Raw genomic sequence first — 23,354 nt, forward strand, 5'->3', positions numbered from 1 at the left:
GGGAAAGATGCATAAATCAATGAAAGAAAACAGAGTACACAGAAGTAGACCCACACAAATATGCTCAACTGATTTTTAACAGAGATGCAAATGTAATTCAGTAGAATAAAGGTAAATCTCCAGGAAATGGTATGGTGCAACTGGACAGCCCCAGAGGGGGAAAAACGCTCTGACCTAATTCTCATACATGATACAAAACTTCACTCAAAATGGACTCACAAACCTACATGGAAAAGGTAGACTATAAGTAAAACTTTCAGAAAAAAGCATATAAGAAAATCTTTGGGATTTAAGGCTAGGTAAAGATTCCCTTAAGATCTGATGTCCTAAACATCCAAAACTCTACCTATAAAAGAGAAATGAACAAACTGGACTCCATCAAAATTAGAGAAAATAACAAACTGGATTTCATCAAAATTTAAATGTTTGCTCTAAAGACTCTGTTGAGAGGATGAAAAGCAAACTATACACTGGGAGAAAATAATATGCAAACCATATATCTGACAAAGCAATAGTATCTAGAATAAAAAGGACTCTCGAAACTCAGTAATAATAATAATAAAAAAATCCAAAATAATGCAATTAGAAAATGGGCAAAACACATGAACAGACATTTCACCAAATAGGATATACTGATAGCAAATGAGCATATGAAAAGATATTCAACACCTTCGGCTATTAGAGGAATACAAATTAAAATAAGGTATCACTACACATCTCTCAGGATGGCTAAAATTAAGAATAGTGACGACACCAAATGTTGGTTAGGATGCACAGAAACTGGATCACTCATACTCTGCTCATGGGAATGTAAAATGATAGTTACTCTAGAAAAATTGGTAGTTTCTTTAAACATGCATGGAATTTCCCTGTGGTCCAGTGGTTAAGACTCTGCCCATCCACTGCAGGGGACATGGGTTCGATCCCTGGTCAGGGAGCTAAGATTACACATGCCATGTGGCGTGGGCATAAGAAACAAAAAAAGGAAACTAAACATGTAACTACCATATGACTCAGCAATTATACCTCTGGGCATTTATCCCAGAGAAATGAAGACGGATTTTCCCAGAAAAATCTCTGTACATGAATGTTTATAGCATCTTTATTTATAACAGCCCTAAACTGGAAACAACCCAGATGTCCTTCAATGGACAAAAATTAAACATATCTGTAGTACATCCATACTACGGGACTACTAAAAAGGAATGAAATATTCATACATTCCACAATCTGTACAACTCTCCAGAAAATTTACATTAAGTTGAAAGCCAATCTGAAAAGATTACATACTGTATGATTCCATTTATACATGTCTTGAAATTACAAATTTATAGAAATGGAGTTCAGATCAGTGATTGCTGGGGTGGTTAAGAACTGAAGTGGAGGGACTTCCCTGGCATTTCAGTGGTTAAGACTCCTAACTTCCAATGTAGGGAGTATGGATTCCATCCCTGGTCAGGGAAGGAAGATCCCACATGCTGCACAGGCAGCCAAAAGAAAAAAGGACTGGTGTGGGGAAAGGAAAACGAAAGTGGCTATTCAAGGACTACATGAGGCATCGTTGGCATGATAGAATTGTTCTGCATCTTGACTGTATCAATGTCAGTATTCCGGTTGCGATATACTACAGTTTTACAATACGTTACTTCTGTGGAAGAACAAGGTAAAGAGCATGTGGGATCTTCTTTGTATATTTATTTCTTTTCTTCCCTTTGTATTATTTCTTACAACTGTATGTGAACTTTTAATTATCTCAAAATAAAACATTTAATCTAAACAATGCACAAAATTAAATGACTAATGCAAAGCATGAGAAAGACTTGCCACATTTGATAAGAAATTAATAACCTTAATATGTCCAAAGTGTTTAGGGGTGGAGGAGTAGCAGGTATAAACTATCGGGTGTAGACAGGCTACAAGGATGTATTGCACAACATGGGGAATAGAGCCAATATTTTGCAATAACTGTAAAAGGAGTGCAACATCTAAAAATTGTATAAAGATTTTTTTAAAATCAGGGACTTTCCTGGTGGTCCAGTGGTTGACTCCACACTCGCAATGGAGGGGGCACAAGGTTCCATTCCTAGTTGGAGAACTAAGATGCCATGTATCACGTTTAATATTATTACGATAATATTAAATCAAAACATGTCTAAAGCTTTTATAAATCAAACAAACTGACAAATGAGCAAAGAATACAAACAGGCGTTTCACGAAGGATAGATATAAACAGCTAATATGAATCAAAGTAATTAAGCTCACCGACAATAAAAAGCAAGAAAAACTAAAAGAATGCAAATTTTTCACACAACACACTAGCAGAGATTGTCAATTAGATCCTGCAGAATCTGCTGGGAAGGGAGAGCTCTTCTTCTACTGATGGGAATAAAAGTGACAGACCTTTCTAGGAGGGCCACTTAGTAACCTACGTTACTAACACATACATTATGTGTGTGTACTCAGTCACCCAGTCACGTCTGACTCTCTGCAACCCCACAGGCTCCTGTCCAGGGGACTTTCCCCGGAAGAATACTGGAGTGGATTGCCATTTTCTCCTCCAGGGGATCTTCCCTACCCAGGGTTTGCACCCAAGTCTCCTGCATTGGCAGGCGGATTCTTTACCACTAAACCACCAGGAAACCCAACGTGCATTGAAAATTCTTTTAAAAGTATGTATCTTTAAATACACCAATTTCAAGTCTAGACATTTATCCTAAGAAAATAATAAGGAACACATGCAGAGACTTATTCATAAGACGTTCACTATGATATATAATTTGGATTGTCCCCAGATAAAGGATTATTGGGTAAATTACAGCCCTGAATTGAAATAAAGCACAGAAAATGATGTCTGAGAAAAATAATCACAAAAATATTGTGACATAGCAAATGAAAAAAGCTGGCTACAAAACTACGGCAGTATGTGACCCCAATTTTACTTCAAAAGATAAATTTAAAAAAATATACGTTTACTAAAAAGATGAAGAATTCACACAGAAAGTATAATGGTGGTTACCTCATGGATGATAAATACATTGTTTTCTTTATGCTTCTCTGCATTACCAAAATTTTTCTAGCAAAGACTATGTATTAAATTGCTTTGGCCATTAGAAGAAAAAAGCAGTACTGCTTTTTTTTTTTTAAAGGGAGCCCTGTGTGGTAAGGCAGGCAGCCAGTTCACAGCCTTAGCCTGGGAACAAGCCCAGACACTCTAAGGGCACTGAGCCTTTGGGCAGTGGGTGGAGACAGACGATGTTGGGCAAGAGCAGCCTCCCTTCCACCTCTGAAGACACGCAACTCACCTTCTGGAGTTCCTGAAATAGCTGCTAACAAGGGTGGATAAGTCTGAACTGACCCATCACAGGAGTGACATTTGGTTCATTTGCTACACTGTCCTGGTTCTTGACTCTAGTACAACTGCTTCCAGGTTCCTGAAAACCTTGAAACTGTTTGCACACCTGATCTGAAGCCTTTATAAAGGGTAAAAGGACATACACATCCACACAAAATTGTATACCCAGTAGAAAAGCTAGCCGCCTGCCTCCAAACAATATCTCCCCCAACCCTGATCCCATCCTCACCTGTAACAAGCACTTGATCCGCTCTCCAGGGGTCATAATTCCTGTGGTGAACACTCCGGATAACATCCCAGCTGCAAATATCTGGGGGTAGCTGTATTGAAAACAAAAACAAGAGGCAAGAACCTGTGACTAACTACTCAGAACTGAGGCAGCCCCAGCAAAGAAAAAAAAATCAAATTAAGTACTCGGACTGGGCGGAAGTCCAGCACAAATAGATTATGTTTCACACCAAAGCCAAGTTCTGTGTATATTCTGACATCAGATTTCCCAGGGCAGGGGTCTCAGTGCCGAGAACAATATGATCTTGGTCACAAGGCTCACGGGCACACTCAGATGGCCTCAGTCACAGGAGAGGTTCTCCCCTGGCCAGCCATGTGGTGACTATGGACAAGTTTCCAGGCCTCTCTGAGCCTTGATCTGCAAAGTTCAGGGTTGTTGTGAGAAATAGCTTATAACCCAGGATGTAGACCTCGGCTAACCCCAGATCTCCTCCAATCTCCCCTTCTCTGGATCACCAAGAGCCTGATAACATTTTAAGCAGAGACTCACACAGGACAGCGTCAAGGCCAGGGGAATGGCTGTGGCCATATCCACAGGCCAAGTTGTGAAGTATGTGCTGTAAGCTGCTGGGAAATGCCCTGTCAGGGATGGTACCCAATCAGGTGTGATGGGTCCTGTGGCTTCTGTGCAGAGAACAGTCCTCCAGTGGCCAGAGATCTGGATCCTCACCGTGGCCCTCACAGAATGAACCACACTGAGTATATGGAGGAACTGGAGGCTCCTAGCATCACTGCCTGTGCTGCCCCTGACATCTCCTTTTCTTTCTGAGATTAAGGAAAATCTGGTCTCCAGGCAGACTGGTCTCAGAGGCAATGGATTTCAACAGAGTTCCCACAATTGAACACAAGTTGCTGAAAAACTTCACCCTCTTGCCTGACCCTCAAGCCTCTCCCGACCCCAGGCCTCCAGAAGCCGAGCCTTCAGGACTATCACACCCCACAAGGAGCCCAAAACCTGGAGAAGAGATGTCAAATGGAGACAGGGAGACATCCACTTCCAGTCCTGACATCAAGTTTCCCAGGGCAGGGGTCTCAGTGCCAAGAGCAATACGAGCTTGGTCATGAGGCAGGGCACTAGTCTCAATGGCTGTTTTTCCCATGCACTCACCTCAGACAGGCCTCACACAACCACCTCAGGCGTGCAAGCCCAGCACACAGGCTGTTTGCTCAACCATCGAGAGACCTGCTTTCATGCCTGGCCTCCTTCACAGTTTCAGTTCACACTGCTGTCCCCAAGAGGCACCCTTTCAGCAACAGAACTTCCCCTCGTGAAACCAACATCTCTTCTTCCATGGATGCCCAGACCTTAAGCTGCACATATCTCCTGGGACTGGGGACTCTCCTCTGAACAGGGTCTCTGCATGTACACAGGGTACCATGTAGACAGCCTGCATGGGTGGCCCATTCCGCCACCCCTCACTCACCCCAGGGAAGCATCTGTGAGGTCTGGACCCTCAAGCTTCCATCCAAGGTCCTGGTAATGTTCCTTTCTGTACTATGCCCAAATACTACAGTGAGGAGGAGAAGGTGGAAGGATTGACATTCAGGATTCAGAACATGGAAGGATTATGGGGCAGGGATCGGAGTATCTCAACCTTTGCTCAGGCAGGAAGGGTACTTCTCTGAGCACTGATGTGACGGTACAGGGAATACAACCCACAGGCTGAGGCAGTAGCAGTCACCTCGTGAACATTCTTGGGCATGGCCCTGGTTCATGATACAGCTGTGAGCTAGCATATGAGCTAAAAGCCCAGATGCTCAGAGAGGACATGTGTCCATAGGCTATTTGGACTACCACAGCCAAACGCATGGCCCTCCCTAGTGGCCCAGGGGCTAAGGTGCCACATTCCCAAGGCAGGGGGCCCAAGTTTGATCCTTGGTCAGGGGACTAGACTCATCGCAGCCAAATAAATAAAAATACATATTAAAAAAAATAGTCAAACACAGCTTCCAAAGGACCCCACCCCCTACACTCACATTTGGGGCTACCTATGGCTTTTTATAGAAGCTGGCCACATTCAGAGAGTCATGGGGACTCCAGAAATAGTTTCATGTTACGAGCATTTCTATTTATGCCTCGCCCCTTACTCAGCCTGCTGCAGCCTGAAGTAGTGATCGAAATCAACCACAGAGCACCCTGGGCTTCCTCCCTTGAGCTCTAGAATCTAAGCTTGGCCAGCTGCTGTGGGCCCTGTGCTGCAAGCAGCCCCACCCAGCCGGTGTTGTCCCAGACTGAGTGTGCCTTGTCATCCTGGGTGTCAACTCAGAATGCCCTGCATCCCAAGAAGCCCGTTTTCATTCCCTGCTTTGTCAGTTCTGAGCCCTAACTCTACCTCATCTGCCTCTCCATACCCAAATCCAACTTCTGAAAGTCTACTGGAAGGAAACACTAATTTCTTTCACTGCAACAGAGACACCAATACTTGGAAATAATTATAATCATGTTACAAAAATGAAGGAAGACAGAAGCTGAAACCTTCCCTTCTCCCATCCAGGGGATGAGAAAGAAGGCTGCTGCTGTCATACTGTAGCACCAGGTACCTTGGTGATATCTAATACACATTTTAGCATTTGGACCTCCCAGTGCTGTGGGGCTGGTATTACTAATATTCCCAGTAAGCAAGACTACTTCATATAAGAAATAATGACAATCTAGTAAGGGGGGTTGGGGGAGGGCTTTGGGTTTTATCTTTTCCCCTGTTGGTCCACAGGGCAAAGGAAACCCAAATACCTCCCTGATACGGAGAAGAGGACAGCCATTGCCAGTCTGACAGTTCTTTCCTGTAACCTGCATCACATCACCGGCAGAACAGCATCACGTGCTCCGGGCTAGTAAGTAAGTACTCACCTGAGCACATCCTCTGGGTGTTTCTGTTGCAGTTTCTTCCCCAAACCAAACCCAAAGAAGCAGACAGCAAACATGGGGGTGACCCCGACGATGGGGGCAGCCATGCCCCGATATAGACCCCTGATGCCCTGCAAGGAAGCATAGGAGGGGAAGCTGTTTACAGACACAACTAACGTCTACATCACTGAAGCAGGGAAGCAGCATGTCCTCTGACCTGTGGCCTCCTTTCCCGAAGCAAGGAGAGCTTTAAAAGGAAGAATCTTCCCACACTTATCAGAAAAGGTTGTCTTCTTATATACTGTTGAAGAAACTGAAAACAGCTTCTAGTCTGGAAGGCAAACTGGCAACATGTAGTTTACACTTCCATCAGAAAACTACCTGTCTAGAAACATATTCTAAGGGAATACTCAAAGATATAAAAAAGAATGACATCAGGCATTTATTAAACACTGCATTTTGGAACATTCCCAAATAGGAGATTAATGAGACAAATTACGGAAACCTCATATTGGACTATCACACAGCCATACGATCACATTGTAACACGAGACTACTAAATTGGAAAAAAAAAGAAGCAGCAGGCTACAAAACAGAATGTACAATGTGACTTGATTGGGGGTGAGATACAGGTGCTTAAGAAATTTTTTTTTTTGGGGGGGTGCATGTATCTTTTTTTTCACATTAAAAATTTTCTTTAATATAAATTTATTTATTTTAATTGGAGGTTAATTACACTAATTTTTGTATTTCCTAAGAATTAGGATCTGAGGGGAGTTCCCTAGTGGCCTAGTGGTTAGCATTCTGGGCTTTCACTGTGGTGGCCTGGGTTCAGTCCTGGGTTGAGGAACTGAGATCACTCAAGTCACCCAGTATGCCCCCTCCCAAAAAAGACATAAGATTATTATTGTTAAAAACAATAACAAGACTGCACATCAATTTTCACCAGTACATTTAGATAATGAAACTGACTATGTAGTAGCCAATAAACAGACAGACAAATAGACAATCCAACCAAACAAGTTAGTACAACAAGGACAAGGAAGATCTGGGACCCAGAGACCAAGGGTTTGGCCCAAGAGAGGGGAGGGGTGTTCCCAGGAAGGTGTTGGGTACAGCGGGCCTGGGAAGAAGCCAGTTGATATGGGAGGATGAGACCCAGGACTCCAGGAGGAGTTTATTTGTTTTATAAGAAAAACAAAGCAAACAACAAACAGGCAGTGTGAAAAACCAAACAAAAGCATTCTACAGCACCTTTAGGACACAGGATGACGGAGGTAGAGATTCAAAGAGACACAAGCAAGAGAAACTGACACAACTGTTCACCCAACCTCAAGAAAAACAAAAAGCTGTACAAGTAATGAAATGCGCCCTGAAGAACATTACTTTGTTAACAGAGAAAAAACATACATAAAGTTGTAATCATGAAAACAGTGAACTGTATTAAACCACAAAGGATGATGAAAATTATTGGGCAGAGCAGAAAGAGGAGCTAAGGAATGCAAGAGTTAAAATCATCTACCACAAACAGATAGCTAAAACAGTTTTAAATGGATAAAATACGTGCATGCAGCTCGGTAGAAAACAGCATTAATAACTAAGGGAGCTGAGGGACTTCCCTGTTGGTTCAGTGGTTAAGACTCTGTGAACTTTCACTGCAGGGGGGAGGGGTGCAATCCTTGGTGGGAGAAGTTCCCAAAAAGGGAGGAGGAAAAACAGTAATAGAGAAGGTAGAAAGTAGCAACTTCCAGAGGATTGGGGTAGGGGGCTACTTTGTTACAAGTCCTTCAATAACAAACTAAGTGCTTGTATTATTTTAATACAAAATAAGGGCTAATTTTTGAAAACATGTTACAGTTGCTCCCTACAGGAACAGCAGGAGAGATGGGCAGGGGAGGGGGATGCTACACAGGAGGGAGGGTCCACAGACCTAGGCTGCAGAACCTGCCTCACTGCAGACTCTGGGCACTCACAACCCATCTTCTTTCCAGAACTAAAGGGCACAACTGTACTTGCAGCACTCCTCCCAGATCTGCAAAGGTCTAACATTGCTACAGGCCATAAGCAGACTCTCCAAGGACAATGTGCACAGGAGGTAAAGAGGGAAGGGTGAATAGGAAGGGAAGGTTCTGAGAAGGATCTGCAAAAGCCCCTTGGGACAAAACCCTCCCAAAGCCCCTCCCACAGCTTCCCACCTGGCTAAGGATGCCCAAGGCCAACAACTCCCAACAACTCCTCCAGCCTTCCTTCCACTGTCTGGCCCACCCAGTTCCATGCAGTACAACCAAGACCCGTCCAGTAGAACCAGAAAGTGAGCTCAATCTGGCACAGCAAAACCCAGAGACAAGCACAAATATGGACTGAGGAAGCCTCTCTGACACTTCAGGGAGTTGGGTTTATACAAGCCATTCTCACCAAGCTTCCAGTACCCAGCACATTGCTGAGGCACTAAACAGGTGCTCAATAACATTTGCTGACCAAGAGGCATATAATCCTGTCTCTCTGTAAGGACAGAGAACTCTTAGCAGACTGGAAGCTCAAAGCCTCCACTGGACACCGATCAGACTCCACTCTGGGTTGATGAGAGAAACACAGCCTTACAGAAGAAAAGACGGCACCATCTCTAGCATGGGTGATTGGGTAGATTCCACTTCAAAATCTTCCTCCCACACCTGGGTCCTGCAGGAGCCCCAGGAACAGCTTCTTCTAGTCTGAGTCCATCACTTACCAGCATCCCCTCTTTGTCTGGGTGATACCTGCTTCTTACTTTTACTTATTTAATAAAAACTATATATTTACTATTTATTCACATTAGAGTTATATTTTAGGCAACGAAGGTTGTTACCTATATGCTAATGAAGTCAGTAATAAGCATCACTAGTCATTAAAACTTTTTAAAAATCCCATTTTTTCACTCTAAGAAATAGCTGAAAAATGATTATACAATTCAATAACCTCACACCAATTTAGTTTCCTTGTCTATGGGTTTGAAGACTCATTCTCTCTTTCACTCTCTTTTTTCCTCAGACAGGCTGAGCTTTCCTCCAAATTTTACGTGAACTTCTGACACTGATCCCTGTCAAACAGACTGAACCAGCTTTGCATTTTCTTTTATTTCATGTCTCCAATTATTGCTCATGAATTCCCTGTGGTCTTGATTCTGCCTTCCAAGAGAGAAAGAACCATTTTATTAGCTTCATTCATCCACATAAAACAGTAACTGGAACTCTCAAACACTCCAGAGCGATGACAACAGGATATAGGATGACATGGGGGTGAGAGAGCCAGGCATGTGGGCTGGACCTCCCGCAGAACCATGCAGTCACCCAGTCCCCCAGAGAAGTAACACACCAACCATCTGAAAATGTGTTCCTCTGAATAGGAGAAATGCCCAGCACCATGATTCCGTACCTCTCTCATCAGAGTCTTCCGGAAACAGTCAAAGGTGCCAGAATACATGGGAGGCTGTCCAGGCAAACTTGGGGGCTGCGTCTGCAGTCGGACCTAAAATCAGAAATTAAAACACGGTCATTTCCCAGAAGCAGAACTGCCCGTCAGAGGCAACGGCCTGACCATCTGCCAAAATCTCAACAGAGAAAGCAGCACCTGTGTGCACATCTTCAGCATTCCCTTTATCTGCTGGATTCAGACTTCTCTTTCTTCTAGTTTATTACAACCTTGTACTCACAAGTCATCAGTAGCATGCTTCTGAAGAGCGAGACAGTTCCTCTGATTTCCTCAGCCACTTACTTTTGCTATTTATTTCTTATCTAAAGGATCCCGTGGTGACCAAATGGAATAGGTATGACCAGTTTACAAATGAGGAGACTGGGTTCACTGAGGTCCAGTGATGTGCCAGTAACTAGACCTGGCTGATGCAAGTGAAGTCGCTCAGTCGTGTCTGACTCTTTGCGATCCCATGGACTGTAACCCACCAGGCTCCTCAGTCCATGGAATTTTCCAGGCAAGAGTACTGGAGTGGGTTGCCATTTCCTTCTCCAGGGGATCTTCCCAACCCAGGGATTGAACCCGGGTCTCCTGTACTGCAGGCACACACTTTACCATCTGAGCCACACTGGATATCACTTATCTACTGCAAAGCTCAGCTCAATTCTAGGCACTCTCCACACTCATCTGAAGTGCTTTGTTGGGGGTTAGGTAACGTGCTCGACAAAGATATTTTGGAATGAGGTGGATTTAATATCCTGCTTTCCTTGGTCCTCATTCTTCTCCACCTTTCAGGGCATCCAATGATTCCAACTGTCTCTCTTTAAACATCCCCTCTTAGCACTCCCTCCTTTGTCTCCTTTTCAACTCCAGGTGCCCTCCAAGGCTAAGGAGCCTACCCAGGTGGTCCACTATCCCTTTCAGAAAACACGTTCCAGGGCTTCAGCTTATGTTCAGTGATGACTTTTACTCAGCCATCTTCAGACCTTCTCACCTCACCTTTTGGGCTATATTTCACTGCTTGGGGAAGCTCTCCCTACTCAAATCACCTCCAAAATCTCATCCTTTCGATGAATGTCCCATTTGTCCCAGAGCCACCAGTCTACCGTTTCTCAGGATTTGAAACTCTAGCATCCAACTACTTCCTGTGTTTCTCCTCTTATTCATGTGGGCACTAAGGCTAATGGAAAGTTCTTTCAAGATGCTTCCAGGATCCTAATTTCTTCCTCTCTCCATCTGAAGTCTTCCTCCAGGCAAAGTGCTTGCCCATTCTTACCCAGTGTGGTAGTTTTCAAAAATGCCCACTAACTCTTTGATACTCTTGCCCTTCAGAAGTTAAACCTAGATCCCCTCCCCTTGGATGTGATCCAGACTCAGTGACTCACTTCTATCGAACAGAAAGAGATGATATTGATGCCATGTGACTGCCAAGGCTAGGTGACAGAAAGGTCAGCTTCTGCCTGTGTTCATCTCAGGTTATTTGCTTTGGGGAGTCCGTCACTATGCTATGAGGATACTTACACAGCCTGAAGAGGCCATGTGTAGAGGAAACAAAGCCTCTTGACAACAGCCAGCACTAACTGCCAGAATGTGAATGAACCACATGCAAGTCAATTCTTTGGCTGAGTACAGTCCTGCCCAACATCTATTTGTTGTTTTTGACTGGAAGGAAGGGTTTTTGATTCAGTATTGGTTTAAAAAAAAAAAAAAACAGCTTTATTATGATATAACTCGTATACCATAAAATTCACCCATTCTATACAGTTAGAGGGTTTTTAGCAGTTGCAGAGTTGTGCAACCTTCATTATAATCAATTTGAGAACATTTTCATCACCCCAAAAAGAAACACCATACCCATTAGTAGTCACTCTCCTCTTCTCTCAGCCACTGGCAATTAATAAGCTACCTTCTGCCTCCATGAATTTTCCTATTTTCTGTATTTCATGTAAATGAAATCATATAGTATGTGGTCTTTCATACCTGGTTTCTTTTACTTGCATAAAGTGTTCAAAGTTCACCTATGTCAGAGAATGTATCAGTTCTTCATTCATTTTATTGGTAAATAATATTCTACTATGCAAATAAACTATGTTCTGTTTATCTGCTCATCAGATAGTGACAAATTACATTTTTTTCCATTTTTATTATTATGAATAATGGTGCTACCAACTTTTGCGTATAGAGTTTTGTGTGGACTTACATTTTTAGTTCTCTTGGGTATTGTATGGGTCAAGATTCCCCAGAGAAACGGAACCAATAGGATATGGAGAGTTATTTATTTGCTTGTTTGTTATAAGGAATTGACTCACACAGTTACGGAGGCAAACAAACAGCAAGATCTGCAGTCAGCAAGCTGGAGACCCAGGAAAGTCAATGAGATAGTTCTATTTCAAGTGTTAAGACGAGAGAACCAGGAGAGCTGATGGGCTAAGTCCCAGTTCAAAAGTCGGCAGGCTCAAAACCCAAGAAGAGCCAACGTTTCAGTTAGAGTTCAAAGGCAGGAAAAGACCAACATCCCAGCTCAATCAGTCAAGAGGGAGGAGTTTTGGCCTTTTGTTCTATTAGGCCTTCAAATGACTAGATGAGGGTCACCCACATCAGTTCAGTTCAGTTCAGTTCAGTCGCTCAGTCGTGACTGTGAAGCACTCTGTCTATCAGATCTAGTCCCTTAAATCTATTTCTCACTTCCACTGTATAGTCATAAGGGATTTGATTTAGGTCATACCTGAATGGTCTAGTGGTTTTCCCTACTTTCTTCAATTTCAGTCTGAATTTGGCAATAAGGAGTTCATGATCTGAGCCACAGTCAGCTCCTGGTCTTCTTTTTGTTGACCGTATAGAGCTTCTCCATCTTTGGCTGCAAAGAATATAATCAATCTGATTTCGGTGTTGACCATCTGGTGATGTCCATGTGTAGAGTCTTCTTTTGTGTTGTTGGAAGAGGGTGTTTGCTATGCCAGTGCATTTTCTTGGCAAAACTCTATTAGTCTTTGCCCTGCTTCATTCCGTATTCCAAGGCCAAATCTGCCTGTTACTCCAGGTGTTTTTTGCCTTCCTACTTTTGCATTCCAGTCCCCTATAATGAAAAGGACATCTTTTTGGGGTGTTAGTTCTAAAAGGTCTTGTAGGTCTTCATAAAACTGTTCAACTTCAGCTTCTTCAGCATTACTGGTTGGGGCATAGACTTTTTAGTTCCTCTTCACTTTCTGCCATAAGGTGGTGACATCTGCATATCTGAGGTTATTGATATTTCTCCCGGCAATCTTGATTCCATCTGTGCTTCTTCCAGCCCAGTGTTTCTTATGATGTACTCTGCATATAAGTTAAATAAGCAGGGTGACAATATACAGCCTTGATGTACTCCTTTTCCTATTTGGAACAAGTCTGTTGTTCCATGTCCAGTTCTAACTGTTGCTTCCTGACCTGCATATAGGTTTCTGAAGAGGCAGGTCAGGTGGTCTGGTATTCCCATCTTCTTCAGAATTTTCCACAGTTTATTGTGATCCACACAGTCAAAGGCTTTGGCATAGTCAATAAAGCAGAAATAGATGTCTTTCTGGAACTCTCTTGCTTTTTTGATGATCCAGAGGATGCTGGCAATTTGATCTCTGGTACCTCTGCCTTTTCTAAAACCGGATTGAACATCTGGAAGTTCACAGTTCACGTATTGCTGAAGCCTGCCGTGGAGAATTTTGAGCATTACTTTACTAGCATGTGAGATGAGTGCAATTGTGTGGTAGTTTGAGCATTCTTTGGCATTGCCTTTCTTTGAGATTGGAATGAAAACTGACCTTTTCCAGTCCTGTGGCCACTGCTGAGTTTTCCAAATTTGCTGGCATATTCAGTGCAGCACTTTCACAGCATCATCTTTTAGGATTTGAAATAGCTCAAATGGAATTCCATCACCTCCACTAGCTTTGTTCGTAGTGATGCTTCCTGAGGCCCACTTGACTTCACATTCCAGGATATCTGGCTCTACGTGAGTGATCACACCATCGTGATTATCTTGGTCATGAACATGTTTTTTGTACAGTTCTTCTGTGTATTTTTGCCACCTCTTAATATCTTCTGCTTCTGTCAGGTCCATACCATTTTTGTCCTTTATCGAGCCCATCTTTGCATGAAATGTTCCCTTGGTATCTCTAATTTTCTTGAAGAGATCTCTAGTCTTTCCCATTCTATTGTTTTCCTCTATTTCTTTGCATTGATCACTGAGGAAGGCTTTCTTATCTCCTCTTGCTATTCTTTGGAACTCTGCATTCAGATGCTTATATCTTTCCTTTTCTCCTTTGCTTTTTGCTTCTCTTCTTTTCACAGCTATTTGTAAGGCCTCCCCAGACAGCCATTTTGCTTTTTTGAATTTCTTTTCTATGGGGATGGTCTTGATCCCTGTCTCCTGTACAAAGTCACGAACCTCCGTCCATAGTTCATCAGGCACTCTATCTATCAGATCTAGCCCCTTAAATCTATTTCTCACTTCCACTGTATAATCATAATCATACACTTCCACTGTATAATCACCCACATTAGGGAGGGCAATCTGCTTTACTCAGTCTGCCTTAAATGCTAATCTCATCCAAAAACATCCTCACAGATATACCCAGAATAACATTTGACCAATATCTGGACACCCATGGCTCAGCTGACACATAAAATTACCCACAACAAGAAAACTGCTATGTCAGATGCTAACTCTATGTTTATTCAACCTTTTGAGGAACTGCTAGACTGTTTCCCAAAGAGGCTGCACCATTTACACCCCCACAAACAGTTTATGAGTATTCCAAATTCTCCACATCCTTGCCAACACTGACTGTCATCTACCTTTTTTTTTTTATTATTATAGCCGGTGTTAGGTGGATATTAGGTGGTATCTCCCTATCATGATGGATAATGCTGTTGAACATTTTTCATGTGTTTATTGGCCATTTGTGTATCTTCTTTGGAAAAATATCTGTTCAGATTCTTTGCCCATTTTTTCCTCTCCAATTTTTTTTCTGTCATAAAATACACATAAAATTTACCATCTCGATCATTTTTAAGTACACAGTTCAGTGATATTGGGCTTCCCTGGTGACTCGCTGGTAAAGAATCTGCCTGCAATGCAGGAGACCTGGGTTGGGAAGATCCCCTGGAGAAGGGAAAGGCCGCCCACTCCAGTATTCTGGCCTGGAGAATTCCATGGACTGTATAGTCCATGAGGTCACAAAGAGTCAGACACAACTGAGCGACTTTGACTTTCACTTTTCAGTGATATTAAATACATTCAAAATGTTGTACAACCATCACCATCATCCACAATTCTTTTTATCTCCTCCCACTAAACAGTAACTTCTCATCCGCCCTACATCCAGACCCTGGCAACCAGTCTACTTTGTCTCTAAGATTTTGTGTATTCGAAGTACCTCATATAAGTAGGATCATAAAGTACATATCTTTTTATGAATGACTTAGTTCACTGAGCCTAATGGTTTCAACATTCATCCATGTGGTTGCAAGTATCAGAATTTCCTTCTTTTTAAAGTTGAATAATATTCTATTATATGTATAGGCCACATTTTGCTTACTTGTTCTTCCATTTGTGGACACTTGGGTTGCTCCCATGTTTCGGCTACTGTGAATAATGCTCCTAGGAACAGGGTCTACAAACATCTCTTCAAGACTCTGCTTTCAATTCTTTGGGGTAAATATCCAGAAGTAGGCTTGCTGGATCATACAGTAATTCTATTTTTACTTTTTTGAGATACTGGTATACTGTTTTCCACAGTGGCTGTACAATTTAACATTCCCAATAATAGTGCATAAGGGTTCCAGAGTCTCTGCATCCTCCCTGACCCTTGTTATTTTGTTTTATTGATAGTAGCCATTCATTCTATATTTTTTATTTGCATTTTCCTAATGATTAGTGATACTGAACATTTTTTTCATGGTTTTTTCCAATTATATATCTTCTTTGGAGAAATATATATTTAAGCACTTTATCTTTTTTCAGAGCATGCAACAATGTCTTTTATTATATATGGGTTTTTAAAATTATTTTTGCAATATCTCCATACACAGGCAAAAAAAAAAAAATTGTTTAGCATATTGGAACTTGCAAACCTGATCACTGCAGAGAGAAGGGAAAATTATCCCTACAGCATGCTTAACCAGGAGGCCAGTTCATCTGCCAACCTTCAAGAACATGGAGATGAACATGACAGACAGATTGGCCCCCATCTGAGCCTTCATTCACCACCATTTGATAGCCCTTCTTCAGGCCCAGATCTGCAGCACATTTCTTGCCAACAATCATCAAATGCCCAAGAAGTCTTTCATCATCTGCTGCTGCTGCAGAAATCTGGGATATATGTTTTTTGGGTGTCACCAGAAAATCTGTAGGTGCTTGAGGGGAAATGTCATGGAAAGCAAGACACTGGTCATCCTCATAAATGATTTTGGCTAGGATTTCCTTGTGAATCATCTTCCTGAAGATGGTGTCGCTGCCAGGCCGGGCGACCTGAGCCTTGATGATCTCATCTGCCATCTCTGCCTCCCTCCTGAGTGCCCGGCTGGGGAGAAGGTTGGGAGGAGGCTTTGCTTATTCTTAAATTGGGTTGTTTTTTGTGTTATTGACTTGTAAGAGTTCTTTTATATATTCTGGATCCCAGACAACATCTGCAACTTCACAAGAAATCCTTGAGCCAGACTACCCACCTAAGCAGCTCCCCAAATCCTGTCTCACAAAGATCAAGAGAGTTAATGAATGTTGTTGTTGTTTTGGCTGCACCGTGCAGCATGCAGGATCCTAGTTAACCAACTATGGATGGAGCTCGAACCCATGCACCCTTGCAACATGGAGCTGCAACCATTGGACTGCCAGGGAAGTCCCTATTGTTGTTGTTTTAAGCCACTAAGTTTTGGGGTAAGTTGTTACATTGCAAGAAAACTGATATACCCAGTCATTATACTTCTGCAGTCTTTTTCCTGCTCTGTGTTCTATTTCCTAATCCTTCTCAATTTGCTATCATACTAACCTTTCCAATACACCATTTTCATCATGCTGTTCCTCTATTTATTTAGGTTGGTGCAAAAGTAATTTTGGTTTTAGATTGTTGAACTCTGCCATTTGATACTGAAATACATTATTCTTTATTTATTTATTTTTTTGTTTTGGAATACATTCTTAATTGTGGTTATATTACACATCTTTAATGTACATTTGCTGCTTTATGTTTTTTGCTAACGAATTGTTACTTGCTGTTTACTTTATATGTATCCTAGACTATGCAAAAGATATTAGACAAAAAGCAAATTCGAGTGATTTTCTTATACTAGTTCAAAATGGGTCATAAAACAGCTAAGACAAATCACAACACCAACACTGCATTTGGTCCAGGAACTGCTAATGAACACACAGTGCAGTGGTGGTTCAAGAAATTCTGCAAAGAAGATGAGAGCCCTGAAGATGAGGAGCACAGTGGCCAACCATCAGAAGTTGACAACGACCAACTGAGAGGATTTGAGTGCTCAGGAATGGATGCTTCTGAACTGTGGTGTTGGAGAAGGCTCTTGAGAGTCTCTTGGACAGCAAGGAGATCAAGCCAGTCAATCCTAAAGGAAATCAGTCCTGAATATTCACTGGAAGGAGTGATGGTGAAACTGAAGCTCCAATACTTTGGCCACTTGATGTGAAGAACTGACTCATTGGAAAAGATCCTAATGCTGGGAAAGACTGAAGGCAGGAGGAGAAGGGGATGATAGAGGATAAGATGATTGGATAGCATCACCAACTCGACGGACATGAGTTTGAGCAAGCTCTGGGAACTGGTGTTGGACAAGGAAGCCTGCCATGCTGCAGTCCATGAGGTCACAAAGAGTTGGACACAATTGAGCAACTGAACTGTACTGAACTGAATTGAGAGGATCATCAAAGCTGATCCTCTCACAACTACATGAGAATTTTCTCAAGAACTCAAGGTCTACCATCCTACAGCTGTTCAGCACTTGAAGCAAACTGGAAAGGTGAAAAGCTCAATAAGCAGGTGTCTCATGAGCTGATCACATAAAAAAAATAATAATCATTGTGAAGTATTGTCTTTTCTTATCCTGTGCAACAACAGCAAACCATTTCTCAACTGGATTGCGACATGTGACAAAAAGTGGATAGCATACAACTGGTGAAGACCAGCTCAGTGGCTAGACTGAGAAGTTCTAAAGAATTTCCCAAAGCCAACTTGCACCAAAGAAAGGTGATGGTCACTGTTTGGTGGTCTGCTGCTGGTCTGATTCACTACAGCTTTCTGAATCCTGGCAAAATCATTACATATGAGAAACCAATTCTCTGCGACAACGCCCGACTGCACATTGCACAAACAAAACTTCAAAAGTTGAATGAATAGGGCTACAGAATTTTGTGTGACCTCTTGCCAAACGACTACCAATTCTTCAAGCAACTCAACAACTTTATGCAGGGAAAATGCTTTCACAATCTGCAGGATGCAGAAAATGCTTTTCAAGAGTTCATCGAATCCTGAAGCATAGCTTTTTATGCTACAGGAATCAACAAACTTATTTCTCATTGGCAAAAATGTGTTGCTTGTAATGGTTCTGATTTTTATTAATAAAGATGTGTTTGAGCCTAACTATAATGATTTAAAATTCAGAGTCCAAAACCACAATTACCCTTGCACCAACCTAACAAATTTTTCATTCTTGATTTTGTGAGGGCTTTTGTTAGTCCTGCGCTCTAGGCAATGGAGGTGACATGCAAAGCTGAGGAGTTTATGGAACAGAACAGTAGACAAGCCCAGAGGCTCCCACTGCTTTACATCCAATATCCCTTACTTGGCCTTCAGATTCTCCATGGTCAGGCACAAACTCCTCAAGTTAGTAGAAGGAGAGAGAGATGGACCAAAAGTTCTGACTGATACCTTTTTTGTGATTTTGTACAAACTCATACCTGTCTCATCATGACAGCCATCACTTCGGCCCAGCAAGAACATTAAAGTCCTCCATGACTGGTCTTCTTTTACAGCCTGGTTCCCACTGCCAAGCCTATATCCACTTTCACTCCTGCCTTCCCTCTGCCTGGAATATCTGGGTCTCCCTACTTCTCCAGTTAGAACTCAGCCAGCCCTTCACCACCATAAAATCTTTCCAAGCTGAAGAGCTGCAGTTCCTGCCTTTCCAGACCGCTGTTAGTTGCCTTGGGTCTCTGAAAGTGTCTCTTGGCCAAGCTTTGACCAGAGCCCACCTGGCTCCCTGAGGTCAAAAGGACAGTAGTCAGCAATTTGTGGGTTTGGCTTAAATCAAAGGGAGACTTTCTGATTTTTAAAAATGCAGTGAGGGCTTCTCTGGTGGTCCAGTGGTTAAGAATCCACCTTGCAATGTAACAGACGACAGTTCGATCCCTGGTGAAGGAAGTTCCCACATGACATGGAGCAATGAAGCCCTAGTGCCACAGCTACTGAGCCTGGGTGCTGCAACTAGTGAAGCCTGCATGCCTGAGAGTCTGTGCTCTGCAACAAGAGGAGCCTCTGCTATAAGAAGCCTGTGTACTGCAACCAGGGAGTAGCCCCCACTCGCTGCACCTAGAGAAACCACACAAAGTAACAAAGACTAGGCACAGTCAAAAGTAAAATTAATTAATTGATTTTTAAAAGATAAAAGCTTAAAAAAATGCAGTGAGCATTTTCAGTCATTTACATTTCAGTACACAGATCATCCTTCCCTTCCTGGGAGTGACATCTGATGGGGAGGAAGGGCAAAGGATATGGAGATAGGAGCAACACTCGTATTAGGGAGCAATAGGATTTTGTTTTTCTTTAAAGAGAGGCCCCAGATAACTAGAACTAACAAGATCAAGAGTAGAAATAGAGGCCAGACAATTCTCCCCTACATCAGTGTTGCTTAGAACGACTACTGTTGGGGAAGCCCTAATACACATGGCATTTATCAACTACTGAATAAACATCTGATTTCATGTTTCACAGTGCCCAAACCAGCCCGATGGCTTTAATCTTAGTCTTGCGATAAAATGACCCCAGATCTTCTTCTAGATGAAAGGTAGCAAAGAGCCTGCTGCCCAAACTTACTCAGAGAACATCACCAAAGCAATTTGCTTTGGTGGAGGAAACCCAATTCAACAATCCAAGAATTCCTCTACACAGGGGAAGTCCCACTCTGCAAGACTCATGTCTGCTCCCCACAGGCTCACCCTGGCCATGAACTGTCAATTTTCTCCAAGTGTGCGCAGAGATAAGGTTAGAAAACTAGGATGAAGCTTTGAAGGCTAAGTCACAGGGTATGGACTTTGGTCTCCAGTAAGGCCTTGCTGTAAGTGCTGCAGGGGAAAGAGGTGATGTGCGATATGAGGCTAACCAGGGAACAAGCCTTGATGAGTTTCCACCTTCCCAGAGCCTCAATCTGACCATGGCTTCCACACCAAGTTGTTGTGAGGATCAACCTGGCTCTGGGCAAAGCTGATCACTTGATTTCCTTGGAAGGGACTCAGTCACTGAGGGCACTGTTGCTTCCCACAGGAGACTGCTGAGGTTAACATGAGGCGACAGACTGAAGATGGTTAAGAAAGGTGCAAAAGAGAGTGCCAGAGCACTTTGGCCCCAGAGAAATGTGTCAAAAGACATATCTAGAGTAACCTGCTTTTAGCTCTCTTCCAGAAGAAGGATTTACAGATGACCTGTATCAACCTTGCTGATGTTAGGGTTTGCAGAAGTTAGAACTTTGAGCAGGTGCTTTTTCTTTACCATCCCAAGTAGGGGCGCCAGATGAGAAAAGGTTGCCAGACAGAGAATTTTTTTAAAATCAAGAGTCTTCGGTGGGCGATTAGAGGCTTCTCACTCTGCGCCGTCTAACTCCTTGGGGCGCAGGAACAGTTTCCTCCACACCCGAAAGGGTCGAGAGGGAGATTCCCCAGATTTCTCACGGAAGCTCCCCGGGGCCCCACTTCTGTCCCGGACCAAACGTCGCGAGAGACCCCGCTTCCCGCGCCCTGCTCGGTAGGGCCTCCTCCCTCCAGCCCGCGCGCCCCAGCCTCCTCGCACCTTGATAGTGTCCAGAGGGTGTCCCACGAACACCAGGCACATGCCTCCGAAGCCGCCGGCCAGCAGGTTCTTGAGCGGGCTAATGGGCTTCACCTCGTCTGCCATGGTCAGTCCGTCCGTCACACTGCCTGTGGTTTCCCGACCGGCTTCGCTCCACTGCTCCAGCCGCGGCGCCGGCGCCGCCGACCTTTCACCCACTTTCGGGTGGGCGGGGCCTGAGCCCGGGGCAGGTCGGGAGGTGGGCCTAGACCGTCTGCCGGCCCCGGCTTCGGCTGGCGGCGCTGCTTCCGGCCATAGCTCCTCCTCGATGGGCGTGGCTTGAGGGAGAGGGGCTGGCTCCTACGCCTTCTGGGCGGTATTTTGGAGTGGCGGTTGGTGGGGGTGGACTGCAGTTAGTTCAGTTCAGTTCAGTTCAGTAGCTCAGTTGTGTCCGATTCTTTGCGGCCCCATGAGTCGCAGCACGCCTGTCCATCACCAACTCCTGCAGTTCACTCAGACTCATGTTCATCGAGTCGGTGATGCCATCCAGCCATCTCATCCTCAGTCGTGCCCTTCTCCCCTGCCCCCAATCCCTCCCAGCATCAGGGTCTTTTCCAATGAGTCAACTCTTCGCCTGAGGTGGCCAAAGTATTGGAGATTCAGCATCAGTCCTTCCAATGAATACCCAGGACTGATCTCCTTTAGGATGGACTGGTTGGACCTCCTTGTAGTCCAAGGGACTCTCAAGAGTCTTCTCCAACACCGCAGTTAAAAAGCATCAATTCTTCAGCGCTCAGCTTTCTTCACAGTCTAACTCTCACATCTCCTCCAGAAACTCTTCCTGAACTCACCTGTTTCCTCCCTTAAATTCCCGGTCCTCTGTCCACTCCGCTGAAGGTGACTGCTCTCTGCTGTGTGACAAAGCACCCTTTCAGGCGCTGAAGGCACAGCACACGGGTCCTTGTTCACTAGCAAAGTTAGTGAAAAATGCATAGTGTATCAAGTGGTGAGAACTACTATGAAGAAAAATAAATCTGGAGAGAGGATAAGGATCAGTATTGGGGGCGGGGGGATGGGGGGGCAAGCAACCTGCAGTTTTAATTAGGTGAGTAAAGGACATTCTCACGGAGAAGGTGAGTGGACTCAAGGCCTGAGAAATTGAGGAGGTGAGTTCTGTCTATATGTATGGGGGGACCGGGGTGGGCGGTATGGGGAGGGAGGGATCTTCCAGGCAGAAGACTGCAAACTCGGAGACGGACTGTGTCTGGACTGTTTGAGGGACTACTGAGGCCGACATGGTGCCAACGGTGACATATCAAGTGGGCTTTGTGTGCCACCGTAAGGACATCAGCCTCTCCTTTAAGAAGATGGGAGCCATTCTGGGGTTCTGAGCAGAGGAGTGACATAGTCTGACTTGTGAATTAACAGAATCCCTCTTACTGCCAGTTGAGAACAGACTAAGAAGCTGGGAGACTTGAGGAGGCTAAAGGTCATAGTCAGAGATGCTGGATTGGATTGGATCAGAGAACAGCAGCGGAGAAGGCAATAGCACCCCTCTCCAGTACTCTTGCCTGGAAAATCCCATGGATGGAGGAGCCTGGTAGGCTGCAGTCCATGGGGTAGCGAAGAGTCAGACACGACTGAGTGACTTCACTTTCACTTTTCACTTTTATGAATTGGAGAAGGAAATGGCAACCCACTCCAGTGTTCTTGCCTGGAGAATCCCAGGGATGGGGGAGTCTGGTGGGCTGCCGTCTATGGGGTCGTACAGAGTCGGACATGACTGAAGCGACTTAGCATCAGAGAACAGCAGAGGAGGTGATGAGATGTGTTTGGATTCTGAATATATTCTGAAAGAAGAACCTAGAGGAATTGTTAATGAATATAACAATTAGGAGTTAAGTGAAGCCGCTCAGCCATGTCCAACTCTTTGCGACCTCATGAGCCTACCACGCTCCTCCATCCATGGGCTTTTCCAGGCAAGGGTACTGGAGTGGGTTGCCATAAAGGTGATATTTATGTTTTTGACTTATTCACTCTTGGTGCACGGTATTTAGGTATCCACTATATAACTTGTCATTTCTGTATGTTTGAAATTTGTCAAATGAAAAATTTGTAAACAATAAGCATACCCCTACTCTGTAGCAGGAACCTCACTGCCCAGGTAACCTGATAGCAATTCTCCTCTGCAGGCACTCCCAAGCTAGAACGAAGCCTAGAATGGGGAGGATGGACCATGTACACTACGGGTGGAAAGATTAGTGACAGGAACAAAACTGGGATCAGGAAGTGATGGGGTCTGACTGGGGCAGAAGACCTGTAAAGGGAGTGGAAGTCAAGGAGGCTGGGGCAAGGCTCGAAAGTCTGTTCACGCTATGCTACAGGCTTTTTCTAGATG

General features: G+C 43.8%; 2 protein-coding genes across 2 annotated transcripts in view; both read right to left on the minus strand.

The window, feature by feature from the left end:
- The window catches only part of SLC25A20 (solute carrier family 25 member 20), a 37,250-nt gene extending 16,015 nt beyond the window's left edge, over window positions 1-21,235 (minus strand). The window contains exons 1-4 of the mRNA XM_040247005.1: window positions 20,978-21,235; window positions 9,897-9,989; window positions 6,489-6,616; window positions 3,582-3,672 (exon numbers count right to left, since the gene is read on the minus strand). Of these exons, the coding sequence (XP_040102939.1) occupies window positions 3,582-3,672; window positions 6,489-6,616; window positions 9,897-9,989; window positions 20,978-21,082 (417 nt within the window). The 5' untranslated portion in view covers window positions 21,083-21,235. The remainder of the gene's footprint in view (window positions 1-3,581; window positions 3,673-6,488; window positions 6,617-9,896; window positions 9,990-20,977) is intronic.
- LOC120868272 (histidine triad nucleotide-binding protein 1-like) lies at window positions 15,941-17,410 on the minus strand. Its single transcript, XM_040247019.1, has one exon. The coding sequence runs from the start codon at window positions 16,456-16,458 to the stop codon at window positions 16,078-16,080; it is 381 nt and encodes a 126-aa protein (XP_040102953.1). The 5' UTR covers window positions 16,459-17,410; the 3' UTR covers window positions 15,941-16,077.
- Window positions 21,236-23,354: the final 2,119 nt, after the last annotated feature.

The sequence above is a fragment of the Oryx dammah genome, unplaced genomic scaffold, assembly GCF_014754425.2.
Source record: "Oryx dammah isolate SB20612 unplaced genomic scaffold, SCBI_Odam_1.1 HiC_scaffold_9, whole genome shotgun sequence".
NCBI lineage: Eukaryota > Metazoa > Chordata > Mammalia > Artiodactyla > Bovidae > Oryx > Oryx dammah.